General features: G+C 36.1%; 1 protein-coding gene across 8 annotated transcripts in view; it reads left to right on the top strand.

Annotated features, from left to right (window-relative positions):
• NKTR (natural killer cell triggering receptor) overlaps positions 1–18,108 on the top strand; it is a 61,036-nt gene that overhangs the window by 29,155 nt on the left and 13,773 nt on the right. For 4 of the 8 annotated variants that reach the window (XM_049629880.1, XM_049629879.1, XM_049629882.1 and 1 more), the window contains 6 exons: positions 419–463; positions 2,210–2,297; positions 10,833–10,862; positions 11,385–11,530; positions 12,474–12,696; positions 13,392–13,547. In XM_049629880.1, coding sequence (XP_049485837.1) covers positions 419–463; positions 2,210–2,297; positions 10,833–10,862; positions 11,385–11,530; positions 12,474–12,696; positions 13,392–13,547 — 688 coding nt within the window. Of the gene's footprint in view, positions 1–404; positions 464–770; positions 1,327–2,209; positions 2,298–10,832; positions 10,863–11,384; positions 11,531–12,473; positions 12,697–13,391; positions 13,548–18,108 lie in introns of all 8 variants that reach the window. The other 4 variants (XM_049629886.1, XM_049629884.1, XM_049629885.1 and 1 more) reach the window with 4 other exon arrangements.

Raw genomic sequence — 18,108 nt, 5'->3', positions numbered from 1 at the left:
TTTTATTTGCTTTTGAGAGAGAGAGAAAGAGAGCTCAATGAGCAGGGGAAGGGAAGAGAGAGGGAGACAGAATCTGAAGCATGCTCCAGGCTCTAGGCTCTGAGCTGTCAGCCCAGAGCCCGATGCGGGGCTTGAACTCGTGAACCACAAGATCATGACCTGAGCCAAAGTTGGATGCTCAACTGATTGAGCCACCCAGGTGCCCCTGGAGATAATTTTTAATACTATTTATTATAACAGTACTGGACTTTTTTGCACTTACATTCAAAGATGAGGTTAATTGAGGATTTGTAGAATTTTGATTATAGCAATTACAAGTTGTTAGTTTCTTTAGTAAATTGAAAGCATAAGAAGTAATTTATATGTATTAGTATATTTTAAATTGTCATTATGACTTAATATAGGTCATTATTTGCAGGTAATGGAAAAGGTGGAGAATCAATTTATGGTGGATATTTTAAAGGTAAGGCTTAATATTTTATGGTCTTTTGTTTCAGTTCTGATGTTAAAGCAAATTTGATCATGTACTTTTAATGAGGAGAGGTTTACTTATAGTTCACTTTTTGCATGAAACTAATGCTGCATGAAAAGACTTTATTTGCATGAACTTGGGGATAAATTATATTGTAATATGTAACTTTTAATTGACAAGATTAATTAAGGCTAACTTTATGGTTAAACATGACTTTCAGCATGGAGGTTAGGCAACTATATACATGAAAACTCCTATCTTCCTGCCTAAAACTGTCAACATATTCTTTTGTTTATAGAGAATGTGGTCTTTTGCAAAATGAAAAGGTAAGAGAACGAAGCTCAGTAACACAAACTCCAATTCTGTTCCCTTGCACCCTTCCTAATAAGTGTATGGACAGCCTGGGTCAGGTTGTGGCTGGATTTCTTATATTGCTTGAAGACTTGGAAAATTCTGTATACTATTTCATACGTGCATCTGTATCTTTTTTTCTTTTCACAATGGGCTCTTAGTTCTACATCAGGGAAAAAAATCTAGTTGTGCTTTTTTCCCCCTAAACCAAACAATTTCTTTGAATAAAAGTTGGTATTTCCTACTTTCTCAAAGGTTTGTATGTTTTCTTTTGTGTACTAGAATTATATGATTGTATTTTATTCCTACAGTAGTAGTATTTGCATAAGTCTAACTATTGCATTTGCCCCAAAAAGCCTTAGAAAAGTCAGTTGCAGAGATTGATAATGGGATCCAATCTGATTAGATTTTAATGCCATGATAGCTTCAGCGTTATAATAGTCTTTTATATTTCTTTTGGGGGAAAATGGATTACCACTCTTTTTCAGAAGCCTGTTCCCAAGGTAATCATTTTTTAAAGTTTTCTATGTTTCTGTTTGTTCTAAAGAAAGGTTTGTTTGTATGAATGTTAAACGGAAATTTAAATTCGTTTTCAAGATATTTCTGCTGGAATTAAAATCCTCTCTGAGTGATCTTTATGGCAGTTTTTCCTTTGAACCAGTAGGAAGCAGCTCATTAGCTGGTTCTATCAGCTTGTAGCAATTTGAGACTGATGTTGTAGGCCGCTTGAATGTGGTTGTTCCCTGCGGCAGATACTTATGTATCTTAAAACTATGTTTCGCCCTTTAAGTTTTTGTTTTTATAGGATTTTCTTCCTTAGGTAATTTTTTATCCTGTTGTTAGGAATCTATATACTTGATTTAATTTAGGCATATTCTTACAACTTAAGTTCTGTAATTTTTTGTTTTTTGCTCTCGTAGTCTAGCTTTAGTACAGTTGAGTAATAAATTTACCATATAGAAACTAAGTTCATAAGATTATTAAACTCCCATGTTTAGTGCATTAAGTAGGATAATTGGAAATTTGAAGGAAATGAGCTTTACTGTAGAGATTTTTCTAAAATTTCTTTACTAGTTTTCCCTGAAAGTCATAGTTCACATATCATGTAGCCAAACTATGTTACTACTAAAAGTGACTGTTCTAAGGCTGTTTGTATAAAGTATTAAATATATGTTCTTTTCCTCAAGGCTTTAAGTAGTATCTTTGATCTTTTTATGCTTTTGTTTTTTGATTAGTTGTAAAAATTTTTTTCTAAATATTCAGACAAGTATCTGTACTGACCAGAAGAGGAATTTCATCCTTTGCTTTCTATTTATTACTGTGAACATTACACTTTAAAAGTGGCTTATAATTGGAGACTGACGAATTTGTGTTTTCTTCAAACAGATGAAAACTTTATTCTCAAACATGACAGAGCGTTCCTTTTGTCAATGGCAAATCGAGGGAAACATACCAATGGTTCCCAGTTTTTCATGTGAGTAGGCATAATTCAGAGATGAGCTTTTCTTAAACAGAGAAGCGCTGTTCATGAGAAAGATGGTATAGTTAAACCAAGTTTAATGCTAGAATTCTGTCAACTTGGGCTTTATTATTAATTTCTAATGTTACAGAAACTGGTAAGCTCTAACAGCCACCTCAGCTTTCAGCATATATCCTGCATTTGAAGAACGGTACTTACAAGATGTAACTTGAAGATGTACATTATTTTCAAAATATGTTGTCATCTTAAGAAAAGAAATTGGCTTCTACTTAGCAAATTTGGGGGCTCAGTTTGCTAAAACTAGATTGGAACATAAACTATTGGTCAACATTTAAAAGTTGTTCATGGCCTAGGAGTAGATGTCCTCTTGGCCTGGAAAGTAGTTGCTTTGAGTAAACCATTGTATGGTGGCTTTTTCTCTTAATGATGCTCTTTGAGTTCATTGGAGAGAGGTGCCATTATTTTCTGATATTGTATAGAGACGAGTGATTTGCTGTTGCATCAGCATTGTAGAAATCTTAAATCTTCTGAGATCTCTATACATAATTGAATTAACCCAATATTGCTGTCATTTCGACCAAAATTTATGAGATTATCACTCAGGAAACTTCCGAATGCCGAATTTGCTTTTTAAAAAAATAAACAACTTTTCATGTATGTGCATGCACAACCAAAACCTTACTTACTTCTCATCTGAAAGCCCTTTGGCATACTTGTAGTTATATATTCTAATCTAAAGCTACTCTAAAACCTATTTTGATTATAATCCCAGGATATAAAATAAGAAAGATAATTGACTAGCATGAAGTTCAATGCTTTTGATTGGAAGTAAATCTCTAGAGTTGTGCTACCTATGTTGGAGAAATATTTTATTCACAGTTTACCAGAGAAAGTTTTTGTCATCTTTCTGAATGGATGAGTGTGAATGGCGCTTCCCTGTCTTTAAAGGAGTAAATTATTCATGTAAAATAAATCTCACATTTTAAAGTTGTCTGCAAAATAGATTTCCAACATGATCTGATAAAAGTTCAGATAAGGGGCATTCTATTTCTAAGAATGTCCTAAAAATGGAAAGCTGATGGAAGATGACAGTGCTTGGAGCTGTGCAGGAAAGGAGGACCAAAACCATTTGTTCCTAGATCATGTTTTGATCCCATAGAGCAGTAGTTATTAAGACTTCTCTACTAGAGCATGTTTCTATCCTTAACCTTCTTAAGGGCCCAAAAAAAAAAAAAAAAAAAAATCAGTTGAAAATATTTTGAAAACCTTCTTTTATAGTAATTTAATATAAAACTGTTTACTCTTTGATTGAGGTTTCCCATTTTCCATTTTTAAGCTTATCTGAACTGTGAACATGATAAACTAATGATTCATTGGTCAAGAAGCTACCATCTGAGGGCTCTAAAGTTTCTTTTAGATTTCCTTTTTTATATCAGTACATGCAAATTTATCAGGCAGCACCAGCTTCTTCCCATTGCCACATACCAGTTAGAATGTAAAAACTGGTGCATACATTAATTACAATCCAGTGTCTGAGGTTCTCCCTTCAAAAAAATATAGAGTATTTTGTTTCTATGTACTTCAGTACATCCTTAAGTCATTTCTAGGAATGCTTAGTGTCAAACAAAATTAAGGCCATTGCTGTTTCTACCTAGTTTAATTTTACATTGGACTGCTATTTTTGACAAAGAATGCCAAATGAAAATTTTGACATCCATGAATTAGGATTAAAATTTTTAAGCTTCTTTTCATAATTAACTGTAGATGGCAGTAAAATCACAGTGAATTTGTGTTGAAAGAAAATTTTCTATTTTTAGTTTGAAATTTACTCATGGAAATGAATTTGCAGTTAAAAGCAATCTTGGAAGCAAATTTAGTGTTTTTGCACATACAAAAAAAAGATCCTTATCTTTTTTTTTAAAGAAATTTTTGTGGCATGTGCTTTTTTTATGCTGGCTAAAACTGCCAGTTCCCCATGTGTTGAAGGATAAAATAAAACTAACATTCACCTTTCTATACAAAGCACTTCCTTGCTTTTATAGAAAGGGAAGATGGAGATAATGGTCCATAAAAGAGAAATGTTTGAAAATCTGTCTTGCAAGTCCAAATCCTTTTGGAGTTGGAAGTAGTAAAAAAAAAAAAAAAAAAAAAAAAAAAAGAACTTACTATCTTCAAGTTGTGTAAACCGTCGCAGACAATCACTCTAAGAGGTGGGGCTGCGAGGGTTGGTGGTAGCAGGGCTAGCTGCCAGCTCCCCAAGGGCGGCAGCTACACCCCTCCCTCTCACCACAGTTCTGCCCTTTGGCACCTTGAGCAGCTCTTCTGCATTCTGAACAAGAAAGGGTGGTGTGACAATGGTGGTAAAATGCCAACGACTCCCTATATGGTTCCAGTCTCATAAGCTTACTAAGAACTTGTAATGCATCCTTGCAAAATTGCATTTGTAGCTCATATTTTAAATCTACTTTGTAATTCCTAAGGAGTAAATTTGGTGCTGTTAGTGTGAGTATTTGCAAAATGTTCCTCAAAGATTCTTGTGCTTTGTGCAGTAACTATTGTCTTTATTATTTACGCATTTAAAACTTCCCCTTCTTAAGGCATACATCATTTTTGTTAAACATGATTGTGCATATATTGCTTCCTTTCGATGGAACAGTTATATATCTGATAAAATTCGCATTTTCTTCTTTAAAACTATTTGTGATTTTTGCAGTTACTGCCTATGTCTGTTACTGTTTTAGTCACAAAGATTTTGCTTTGGAGGGTTTAAATAGAATAAAACTGATTCTTTTTGGAATAATACTGCTCAAGAAACATGGAAGAGATGATATATAGCACTGTCCCCATGAATCACTAAGGAAATAACGGTCTGTTCATGTTGAAGTATTTTTGAAGAAATTCAAAGACCTGGGACCAAAGTGGTAACCCAGTTAACTCAGTATTTAGTCACTTTGTCCTTTATTATTTATTTGTTGGAGCCAAACACTAGAAAGAAACCATAATAAAAGCTATAGAATTATAAAGTCTTAGAGGAGAAAAGGATGTAATCCTCTAGACCAACATTTTCCTTGTATGTATAATGCTAAGATGAAATGACACACAGGGAAACATTTTTCTTTTCCTTTGGCTGTTAGTAACAGTCTGTTAATTCTGCTCTTATTTTCATTGTTTTTGTATATATTCATTGAAGAGATAAAGAAGGTATTGTATGAAGTAGTCATTAAAAAGATTAATTAGGGTGGTTTATAGCTTTGTATTAAATAACTATTTTTCTGGGTTAGAGCCACTAATCTAGCTATCAGGAGGCCTTGGTTCTAGTTTTATTTGCTATTCACCTTGAGTTCTATCTTTCCTTTTCGGTTTATAAGATACCTACCCATTCTCATAGGTAAAGTAAACATTTTGGCATGAAAATGTGGGCATAAAAGGAAGAAAGTGTTTGTAGGTTGATCCTAAGTTTTTGAATATGTGGAATGATTTCTGTGCAAACATTGTCTTGCCCCTCAAGGAGATAGTTTGCTAATTGCCTAATTTTCATCAGTCTGAAAGGTGCTGCAAAGAAACTTTGGGCTCATTTGTCTAAATTAGGCAGCAGTCTTCATCAGCTATGGATAGAACGATGGCGTGGTGGTTACACTGGTCTCCCTTTGCTTAGTGTGTGGGACCTTATGTACAGCCGTGGAGTAGGAAGACCTACAGAGCTCTGGAGAACAGTGTTTGTCACTGGCCACTATCATTGGTCATGGTAATTATAAAAAGTGAAGAAAAGATAATGTAGGCGAGTCAAGCTTGAAACAAAAAGCCTTATATTTTAACAGGCATAAAGAGGACTATAGGAGGACAACATAGAGAAGTTCCAGGGTGTGTTCTAACCAGACTTGTAGGTGGCTGCTCACCTCCGTAGGAGAGAAGTGCTCGTCACTTCAGAGCAGAGCAAGGGGTACTCAGGGTGGTTTGTTGTTCAGGGGTTTATAAAACTGTGGAGATTTTGGGTAGCAAAACAGAATTTGTGCAGAAATGCTTTTTGCCTCCACACATTCATGAATTTGAGAAGAAACGCTAGTAAGTGTTAATAATCCGGGCGGTTCTGGTTTTCCTGCCTTTTGGGGGGTAATATCTTCATGTGTAAATTGTAAGATTTTTCATCAACAAAGATGTTGATGAAACTTGACCTTAAACCCAAGTTCTCTGAATATGAAGTGTCATCTGTAACATCCAGTCTTACTATTACTTAGTGTTTATGTGACATATGTGTCAGCCGCCTGGAAGGGATTTTGTGTCTGGTAGTGTTTGGTGTGTATTATGTGAACCTGAGTGCTGAACTTTTGAAAGCTGTTCGGTGACTTTTGGAACACACAGGAGGAGCTCTGCAACACGGCTTGGTTAGTTTCTGTGGCCCTTGTCACTCTGTATAATTTGGTGCCTCTTCCATGATTGTGTGGTAGTTTCGCAAGTTGAAGGGGAAAATTGCATGTGAGAGGCTACGCTAGACAGAAATAGGTTATTTTTACTTCCATACTACTTTACACCTGGAGTCGCTTTTTCTTTTTAAAACATCCATTGAAAACACCACATTATTTGAAACATATTCTTTTTTAACAGCGATTCATGTGTCAATGCCTTTATAAGAAACTAAAGCTTATTTTTAAAGATTTTAAGGCTTAATATGTCCAAAACCTTAATAAAGAATTTTGTCCACTGTGTATAATGTGGGTTTTGGTCTGATAATAGTAGATAATGTTTAAAGTTTAATAGAGTCAGAGTTCGTCAGACTGCGTACTTTTTGAAAAATTTTTTTTTTTACAATGGGGAAAGTCAGATTAGGCAGGGAAAGCAAGTATCATGGCCAAAATTTGACATCATACTCTTATACTTTTATCTCCCTTGCCTTTTTATCCTTTGAGAAGATCCTTAAAATTCTAATTATGCTGCTTTATTATTTTATTATTGTTAGTTGTGGGGACTTAACTTCAAAAGTGTGTGTAAAGGCAGCGAACAGAAACTACAGTCCAAACTTTGCTCATTTACTCCCGATAGTGGTCTGTTGTGAAGTGTGATGAAAAAGATTTCAAATGTAGAAACATGAAAGGTTCTTCAACTACTTGAAGAGAATTACTGAAAAAGAAAAAAGTTCCCTGAAATTTTGTGCTGAATTCTCTTAATTCTTTTCATTGACGTTTTGCTTTCCACTGGTAGTAACTAACTGCTCCTGGACATTCAGATTTTTAGATTTGTATACTCAGGATACATTATTCTCTTTTTGCGAAAGATGTTGGTCGACTTAGCAAGTTTGTAGGATTTGCAAAGCGAAATAGAATGCTTTGTTATTCACACTCTAGTGTTACAATATTAAGGCTCTGAGCAGATTCCCATTTTAACCACAGTGTTTTTCTTAAGCATAGTTCATCTCTACGTACATATCCTATGTGAAAGAAAATTTAGAGCCCTCCATTTTAAAAAAGCTCTTGTGCTTTGCATAAAACTTGAAAATACTTAATTTCAAAGTTATATTGATATTAAAACATAGAATCAGTCTTGTCTTAAAAGTGTATTACAATTTATTTCTTGCCATTTTTGTGTAAAATTTACAGAAAGAGTGTTACACCGTGCGCTCCAAAGGTAATGTCTCAATCCTCTAAGGCTCTCTTTTTCTTTCTTTGCCTTTATCTCTTTAATCCTATTGTTATGTGCATTGAACCATTTTAAGAAAAACTTTCTGCTTGATTTATGGCAGCAATACATGTAAAACAAGTGTGTTTTATTGTTCATGGTTAATCCTGGGAAGTGTATTTTAATTTCAGTGGCTTGTTTCCACCATTTTCCACACCTCTTCTGGGGGAGGGTGGGGAAGAGGGTATATTGTATAAAATGGTTTAGATTTCATTGCAGTACAGAACTATTAATTTCTGTGTAAGGCCAAAAGATTCTTTGATAATGGTATAAAACTGTAGATTGTTTTTTGGAGTAACAGTGACACTTTTTGATTTCTAGGATTTACAAAGTTTAAATGAATCCTTATGCTTATATTTTTAAAGTATATTCACGGGGTAGATAAAACTGGAAAAATGAGTGTCGAGTGACAGGAGAAAATGGAAATGTGAAAATATTGAAAGCTTTTATAATTTGAAATGTTCTTTGTGGTTCTTTCTCTTTTAGGTATGTTTTCATAAGCGTGTGTAAACTTACATGTTGATGATAATCTCTGGCCTTTAAGGTCTGAGCTTACTGAGCATATGTCCCGTCCCCACTGCATGGGTCTTAACAACCGTATAGTTTTGAAAGATCAGTACGATTAAGAGGTGGTGGGATGAGATCTCTGCCCGGTTGAGTAGGATTGAGTAGCATGGACGGAGCATATCCTTTCTCCCTGCCCGTTTGGCAGTGCCCTCTGTTTTTCCATGTCTGTTGTCAGCCCAGTGCCTGTATGCCTGCTTCACAGTGTTATTTCTACTCCTGAAATGTAGGCTGAGAACCCCAAAGGGCTTCTTTGTTCAGATACTGTTAGTGTTGTTAATATGTAGCCTACCCCAGTTAAAGTATAAATTTGTATTTCTGCATCCTGAACTGCAGATGCCAGTGATGGACTTAATCACTCACACCAGCTTAGGCACAGCAGGCCAGCTGAAGTTTGTCCTTCAGATAATTTGTTCTTGTCTTCATTTGTTTTCCTCCCCGTTAGGATAAAAGACCGACTTTTTTAGTTTTCATGTGAATTCAAGGCAAAAGTCGAATCTGTCACCAAGGTAGCCATTCCCTCTTCAGATCCAGTCTCAAGTAGTCTGTTGCTACATCACTGCAACTAGCTGAATTGTTTTCATCTCACCATTTGCTCGAAAGTTTTGCCATCATGTGGTTTTTACAGGACCCCTATTAGCCAGCGTAGCAAATTGAATTCGGTTTTGTGTGTTTTAGGAAAATCTGTAGGCTTTTCCCTAGCACCAAAAGATTTGAGAGTTGTGAGAGAAAGGATCAAGGAAGGAGGAGGAATATACCTAATTAATACACCACTCCTTGTTTTCACTGCTACATATTTGAATTTGATCCCTTACACTATAAGAACATTTTTTACCTTTAAAAATTTTACCTCTTACATCTTTCATACAATAGAATCACTGTCCAGCATATGTACTAATTTCTTCCTGTCATTAGTGTGCTTTACTAAAGTTTTATATTTGTGGGAAGCACATTATTATCCAGAGTAGTTTCTGGATTCTGGTTTAATTATTTAATCATTAGTTCCTCACCAGCTTGCTAGATTTTCTCTTTTTCTTTCTTCTGTTTTTACTCATTTTTACTATTATATTGGCTTGAATTACCACTTCTCAGTCTTCTAAGGAGAATTTGAGACTTTGTGGTTTTAAAATTCAAGATTGCTTTTAAAATTCTGGAACTTCCTAAATTGACAACTTAAAAAAATTCCATAGTACTGTTTCAGAACTGAATATTCTTAATGTAAGTATAAATGCTATCATTCCTTGCAATGATTTTTAACATTGCTGTGAAGGTTACAAATTGTGTTTTGTTGACTTACATGTCTTAGAATTGCCTTAAAATGAATATAAAAATTGATATGGGAGCTTCTAGTACAGTTAACTTCTTTAACATAGCCTCATATCCAGTGTCCTTTCTCAAATTCTTCTATTTCTCATTATTATAAACTAAGGTTTTTGTGGCTTTTGAATTTTTTCACTGCAGTTCACATAGTGTGAAAATTTGTGAAAATGCTATGGGAAAACCAGTTTGGGTTCAAAATCTCTTAACCAGATAATACCCCATAGGCTTCCTAAGAGTGACTATCTGCCAGTTTGTGACTGTAGAAGAAGCTGGTTGGGCATTTTCTGGGCCATGGAAATTTAAGGTGTCTATAACGTTATCCATCATTACTTGCTGGCTGTCAGAAGTTTGACAAATTGGAGGTTTGCTCCCTGTCGCATTTTCAGAGTTGCTGTGTGAGTGGCAGAACTTCACCTTAGATGGGAGAGGCAGGAAGTTTTGAAAACAGGACTCCCGAGGCCTACCTCCATCTGCCTTCCTAAAAGATGCAGACTGACTTAGTATGAAAAGTAACAAATAGAAGAACTCATTTAAGGGGGAGGTGGGGGGGAGGGGGGCAAGCAAGTGTTGATCACACTTTTTTTTCCTTAGGGCAGATGATAGTGCTTTTTATTCTCTTTAATTATCTTGATGAATTTTGAGTTGATTTTTGCTTTTGTTGTTATTTTGGATTCGAGAGTATCTTTAATTTTATTGTATATTTATGCTGTACATTTCAAACCTGTTTCATATGTTATGTATAGGTATAGTCTTCATATTGGAGAAATAGATACAACTTTGTAATTATAATCTTGAGGGTTTTTTTAACCAGTAAAATGGCTACTATGGCTGTTTGTAAGGTTTTTAAGTTGAGATGTGTATCATGTTTAACTTTTTCCCATCTTTTTATCTTTACCTCTTTGTTCTCTACATGCCCTTCTGCTCTGTTCACCCGAACACCTGGTTTTTGCCATCTTTGTGTTGATGTTTACATAGTACTACCAAACCTGCTCCACACTTGGATGGGTAAGAGTTACATTTTATTACCTTGGGGAGTTGGTGGGGTGGCCAGTCTACTACAAATTGGACCATGGATGAACCTCTGGGGGGGTGCTCTTGATTCCTGATCTAATCTCTCACAGCCAAGCCCCTCCTTAAGGATCAGAGGTTAGTCCGTCTTGAGAACTCATATTGTCATGTCACTGAATCTGGGCAATGGATAGACTTCTCAGCCTTGCTATCTCTAGGGACCCTGTAACAACGGTTTCTGAGTATCGAGTGCAATCTGTTCTCAGATTCTCCACCGTAAAATAGTTAAGAAATATTGTTTTAAGCAGAAAACTAAGGCCCGGTTTGAGTCGTGTTTTTATTTTTTCCTTTTTATGAAGCAGATGTCAAGTTCTAATTCCCTTCTAGTTGCTTCATTCATCAAACACTTTGCTTTTATATTTAGTTCTGTAGACATGTCATTTATAACAGTTGTCTTGATTACTGATTGTGGCTTAATTGTCATCAAACCAATTCTTTCTTGAATTTGTATTGTGACAGGGTGCATGTCGTCTTTGGATTGGTTATTTCTGGTTTTGAAGTAATTGAACAGATTGAAAATCTGAAAACCGATGCTGCAAGCAGACCTTATGCAGATGTGCGAGTAATTGACTGTGGGGTGCTTGCCACAAAATCATCAAAAGATGGTAAGGGTTTTGGGGGGAGTGGAGGGGAGCTAGGATACTGGTAAAACACGGTGAAGATTATAGTTGAAAGATACCTCCTGAACTTTAGTAGTGGAAAAACCATTCAAGTAGTACATGCAGCAGTAACCCATGCCTCTGTATCATACCTTCTATCCAAGCCATCAACAAATCTTATCAAATCTTACTTCTTTTTACTTCCCATGTTACCAGCCTTGTCCAAACCACTGCTGTCTCTGACTTGGATTATTGCAGTAGCCTCATAACTATTCACTTTGCCTCTGCCCTTCTTATAATCTCGTCTTAGCAGCAGTAAATTCCTAACTGGTCTCTTTGCTTGTACTCTTGACTCTGTAGTCTGTTAATAGCAACCAGAGTGATCTTCTCCAAGGGCTCCCTTCTTAGCCAAACTAAAGTCTTTACTTGGTCTGTAAGGCAGTCTGTTCTCTCCTGTGTCTCTCACCTCTTCACCCTCATTCATTGCCCTCCCAGCCATGTTGACCTTTACCCAGACATGCCAAGCACAGGGATTTTGTGCTGGTGTCCGTTCTTTCTGGAACACTCTCCATCCAGATACCTACATGACCCCTTACGTCACTTCCTTCAAGTCTCTGTTTGAATGTTATCTTCAGTTACTGCCCATCTCTCCCTATTCCCTTTGCCCTGCTTTTTTTGTATTTCTGTTCGAGCACTTCTCATTTGTCATAGTATGCAGTTACTTACTTCTTTTCTTATCTGATCCAACTAGAATATAGACTTCATAAGGGCAAGGGCTTTGTTACCTTACCATCTCACCAGCAAATTGTGTTATCAGCATGAAAAAATGTTTACTTAAATTTTGTCTTTAGTTTGCTGTTTATAAAGCATGTTTTATGATACTATTTTTTACTCTGAAAGGTAGACACTAAGATCTAGTACTAATATTTTTGTTAATATTTCTTAAAAGTTTTTGAGAAAAAAAGGAAGAAACCAACTCATTCAGAAGACTCGGGTTCCTCTTCCAATTCCTCTTCCTCTTCAGAATCTTCTTCAGAAAGTGAAATTGAACATGAGAGAAGCAGAAGGAGGAAACATAAGAGGAGGCCAAAAGTTAAGCATTCTAAAAAGAGACGAAAGGAAGCAAGCAGTTCCGAAGAGCCAAGGAATAAACATATAATGAGCCCAAAAGGGTAAGTGTGAAATGCCAGGGTAATCTTAACCTAACACAAAGACACTCTGGAATGGGGAAAGTATATGCAATTCTGTAAACTTCATTTTATTACCTATTGTTGAAAAAGGATAGCATTTTTTTTAACTTTAATTTGAAATCTGACAAATCTAAGGGTAGCACAGACATTTCATATTAAAGATTTATGTGTTTGCAGGTGAAAAAAATCCCTGAAACTCTTAAAAGAACAAAGGATCATTTGACAGTTTCATACCATAATTTTAGTACTGTGGCTTTTTCACTGTGTTAATGTTTTATATGTTCTTTGTGAAAATTGTACACACCTTTTGAGATTTGTGAGATATTAATAGTTTTGCTGTTTCATAATTAAAAAAATTTTTTTAAAGTTTATTATTTATTTTGAGAGAGAGAGAAATAGTGCACGTGCATGCGTGAACAGGGGAGGGGCAAATAGAGGAAGGGAGAGAGAATCTCAAGCAGGTTCCTTGCTGTCAGCACAGCCCAACGTGGGGCTCAGTCTCACAAACCGTGAGATCATGACCTGAGCCAAAATCAAGAGTCAGATGCTTAACCAGCTGAGCCACCCCGGCACCCCGCTATTGTTTTATTATTAATTGTTATATATCATTATTTAATATTCTTGTGAAATGCAGACATTGCATATTTTAATTGGTGACTTGATTTGTTCTCTCTAAGTTACTCTGAGAGGAGTGATACCAATGAAAAAAGGTCAGTTGATTCAAATGCTAAAAGGGAAAAGCCTGTGGTCCGACCAGAAGAGATTCCCCCAGTTCCAGAGAACCGATTTTTACTGAGAAGAGATATGCCTCTTGTCACAGTGGAACCTGAACCGTAAGTAGGGTGATTAACCTCTTTGTTTTCCTTTCTGTGAATGGTAATTCCATCAGGTCATGGCACTTCCACACTTATTTGTTGAGCATGACCCATAGGCAAAGATCTTTGAAGAATACTGTGGGAGATGCCAGGCTAATGAATGACATGTACCGTGCCTTTCAGAATTCACATTCTACCAATAGGGAAAGGGGGTTGGTCAAGTGGGTCAGGGGAGAAGTTCTTACGGGAGGTCTGGAAAGATTTCATTACTAATTTTTTTTCCTTGACTTTTCATTAGAGGTGAGATTTGGTTATCAGAAGAGAGGGTTAGTTGAACTCTTTGGATCCACTTGAGTGATGAAACGTGTTCCAATTTGAATAGTGTAAAATTAATTGCATTGATTAGGGATATAATTTAGTATCATAAATATGTGACTTTTGCTAACTTGCTAACAGAGCAACAGTGCTTTTGCTAACAGAGAGTGATAACTTCTCTGCATTGGAAAAGGTAATGTGTAGTTTTAGATTTGGTATAATAGTATATTTTGTGTATTAACTCAAGTTTAGAATTATTAAAAGAAATATTGTTTGAACAGAAATGTCATAATGTGGCTGGTGTAATTGATAAGTGCCCGATGAAGAGTTACATTGAAGGTTAAGAGGTTATGCACGTGTTCCTGTTCACAGTCAGGTCTCCACATAAGGTTATCGTTTAATTCATTAAATATTTTTAAAGCCTAGTATTGTCTTGTTTTAGAAAGCTATTATAAGATGGGATTTATCTTTGAATTAATAGCTGGTGTTTTCATTTTTAAAAACTGGCTGTTAATAAATTTTAGTGGGATTCTTCTTAAAATATAAGATACCAAGTTCATTGATGGAATCTATTTGACTTTCAGAAAGTAGGAAACTTGAAAGGTTAGTTTCTCTGTCATATGGCAGGTATTAGCAAATTATGGTCCATGGACCAAATTTGGCCTGTTGCCTATTTTTGTACAGCCCATGAGCTAAAAAAAAATGGTTTTCTTGTGTTTAAATGTTTGTAGGAAAAATAAAAAGGACAGTAATATTTTGTGACATGTGAAAATTATATGAAACTCAAATTTCAATGTCCATAAATAAAATTTTACTGGAACACAGCCACATCCATTTGTTCATGATAAGAGAATAAGCAAGGGCTGTTTCTGTGCTACAACAGCAGACTTGAGTGGCTGTAGCAGAGTTTGTATGTGGTGTTCTCTTGCCTTACACTGCTACGTGGTGCACTGCCCATCACAGTGATGCTGGTAGAACTCTCCAGTATTTCAAGTGCTACCCATATAACCCATCTATGTGAAAAGATATTTTTTAAAGATGAAATATGTACAGTCTCATTACAGATCAGCATTAGCACTGTATTGATAGGGAACACTGTGAACCCCAATTAACGTGAAATGTTCTCTCTCCTCCTTAAAAGGGCTCCATTCCTTTCGTTAGTAGATCTTTATTACAAAGAAATGATACTCAGTTATATTTCAAATTTCATTGATAAAACATTAGTTAAAATTTGTTTTTTTTTTCTTGTTATGTAAGTATCTACATATTAGCCTTAATTTTCTTCTTGGCCTACAAATCCTAAAATACTTACTCTTGGATTCTTTTCAGAAAAAGTTTGCTGACCCCTGTTATCTGGTGTTGTTAAAGCAGTGATTGCATTTGTGACTGATTACCGCTGGTAATTTTGTTTGGTCGTCACTCTTCTTTAGTCACATAGCATCTTTGGAAGTTATTTTGTGCAGAATTATTTTAAATCATAATTGACTGCTAGTTGTGTTGTATTAAGATAGCCCATTGACCTATTTTATTAGGATCCTTAAGATTTTGATCAGTCGTTTGGGCGTTATAATTAAGTGTGCTTCAAGAACTCATCATAGGCAAGGATAAGAAGCAAGGGCTGTCAGCCATATGAACTTGCCACCTTACTGATTGACCAGCAGTCAGGTGAAGGGAGGGTAGCAGAATTGGATCAGTACCAAAAGGTTCCTAGGTAAATGTTAATTCTTGCTGAACACCGGTAGGCAAGTTCACTGCTTTTTCTTCACAAGGAAAATGGGGTTAATGGTTGCCTACCAAGATACCTACTTCTCTCATTGTGAGAATTAAGTCATGTCATGAACATGAAATGGCTGAATAAACTATTGTATACTTTGTAGTTTACTTTTTTTTTTTTACAGTATCATTTTATGTTTATCTGGACCCTTAGAAAACCCTGTATATTGGTTTTAAGAGTCAAGTTGCATTTCTTTCTGTGACTTTGGGCAAGACTTTTAACCTCTTAAAATTCTCTCTTTAAAATGAAGATGTGAATAGTGCCTACCTCATAGTGCTGTTAAGAGAAGTCTAAATGAGCCAATGCCTTTAAAGTGCTTATTAACAACCAGCAATGAACAATCTGAAAAGGAAATTAAGAAAGCAGTTGCACTTAAAACAACATCTAAAAGAATAAAAGAGGTGGGGGGGGGGCGCCTGGGTCACTCTGTTGGTTAAGTGTCCAACTTCAGCTCGGGTCACGATCTTGCTGTTCCCAAGTTCAAGCCCTGCGTCGGGCTCTGTGCCAACAACTCAGAGCCTGGAGCCTGCTTCAGATTCTGTGTCTCTGTCTCTCTCTGCACCTTCCCCACTCATCCTCACTCTCTCTCTCTCTCTCTCTCAAAAATAAATAAACATTAAAAAAATTAAAAGAATAAAATGGGAGTAAATTCAATTAAAAGGGTAAAAGACTTGTACAATGAAAATCACAAAATATTTAGAACTAAATAAATGGAAGGACATTGCACGTTCATGGGTTGGAAGACTTAATATTGTTAAATGTCAGTACTAGTCAAAGCAAGTTTTGGATTCAGTGCAATCCCTATCAAATTTCAGCAGCCTTTTTGCAGAAATGGAAAAGTCCATATCCAGAATCTTGGAATCACAGGGGGCCCTGAATGGCCAAAACAATCTTGAAAAAGAAGGGCGGAGATGGAACACTTCTACTTTTTTTTTAATGTTTATTTAATTTTGAGAGAGAGACAGAGCAGGAGTGGGGGAGGGGCAGAAAGAGAGGGAGATACAGAATCCGAAGCAGGCTCCAGGCTCTGAGCTATCAGCACGGAGTCTGATGCAGGGTGCGAACCCATGAACTATGAGATCATGACCTGAGCCGAAGTCAGCCACTTAACCAACTGAGCCACCCATGCACCCTGTAGCACTTATACTTTCTGATTTCAAAACTTAACACAAAGCTATAGGTATCAAAATAGAGTGGTACTGGCATAAAGATTAATATATAGACTAATGGGATCGACTTGAGATTCCAGAAATAAATTCACACCAGTATATGTGGACAGTTGATTTCAGACAAGGGTGCAGATTCCATTCAGTGGAGAAAGAAGTCTGTCTCTTCAATAAATGGTGCTGGGACAACTGGACTTCCACATGCAACAGAATGAGGTTGGACCCCTACCTCACATTATATGCAAGAATTAAAATGAGTCCATGACCTAAATATAAGAGCTAAAACCATAAAACTCTTAAAAAACATAGGAGTAAATTGTTATGACCTTGGGTTTGACAATGAATTCTTATATTTGACACCAAAAACATGGACAACAGTAACACAAAAAGACAACTCAGTTAAAAAAATTTCTTTTTAAATGTTTATTTATTTTTGAGAGAGACAGAGATAGAATGCAAGTGGGTTAGGGGCAGAGAGAGAAGGAAACACAATCCGAAGCAAGCTCCAGGCTCTGAGCTGTCCGCACAGAGCCCGACACAGGGCTTGAACTCACGAGCTGCGAGATCATGACCTGAGCTGAAGTCGGACACTTAACCGACTGAGCCACCCGCGTACCCCAAGACAACTCAGTTTAAAAAATAGGCACAGCACTTGAATAGACATTTCATACAAGTGGCCAGTAAGTGCATGAAAAATGCTTAACATCATTAGTCATTAGGGAAATACAAATCAAACTCACAATGAGATACTACTCGCTTACTAGGATGGCTGTAATTTAAAACTAAAACCAAAAAAACTAGTGTCAGCAACGATAAGGAAATTGAAATCCTTATACATTGGTGGCAGGAGTCTAAAATGATGCAGACATTGTGGAACACAGTTTGGTTGTTTCTCAAAAAATTAAACCGAGATTTACCATGTAACCGAGCAATTCTATTGTTACAATTTTAAAAGAATTGAAAATCAAGAACCAAACAATACTTGTATGCCAGTGTTCATTGCAACATATTCACAGTAGCAAAAAGGAGGAAAACTGATCCCAAGTTACCAACAGATGAATGGATAAACAAAATGTGGTGTGTACATGCGGTGGAATGTTATTTGGCCATAAATTGGAGGTTACCAGCGGCTGAGGGAGTTGGGGGGACTGGGGAGGTATTCCTTAATGGGTAGAGTTTGGGTTTGAGTTTTGGAAAGGTAGTAGTGATGGATGTACAACATTGTGAATGTAATTAATACACTGAACTGCGAACTTAAAATGTCCAATTTTGTGTTACATATAATTTACCAATAAAAATGTTAAAAATGTTGATTAACATAATG

Source organism: Panthera uncia, chromosome C2, assembly GCF_023721935.1.
Source record: "Panthera uncia isolate 11264 chromosome C2, Puncia_PCG_1.0, whole genome shotgun sequence".
NCBI classification, from domain to species: domain Eukaryota; kingdom Metazoa; phylum Chordata; class Mammalia; order Carnivora; family Felidae; genus Panthera; species Panthera uncia.
This window is presented reverse-complemented; position numbering and strand designations above follow the sequence as displayed.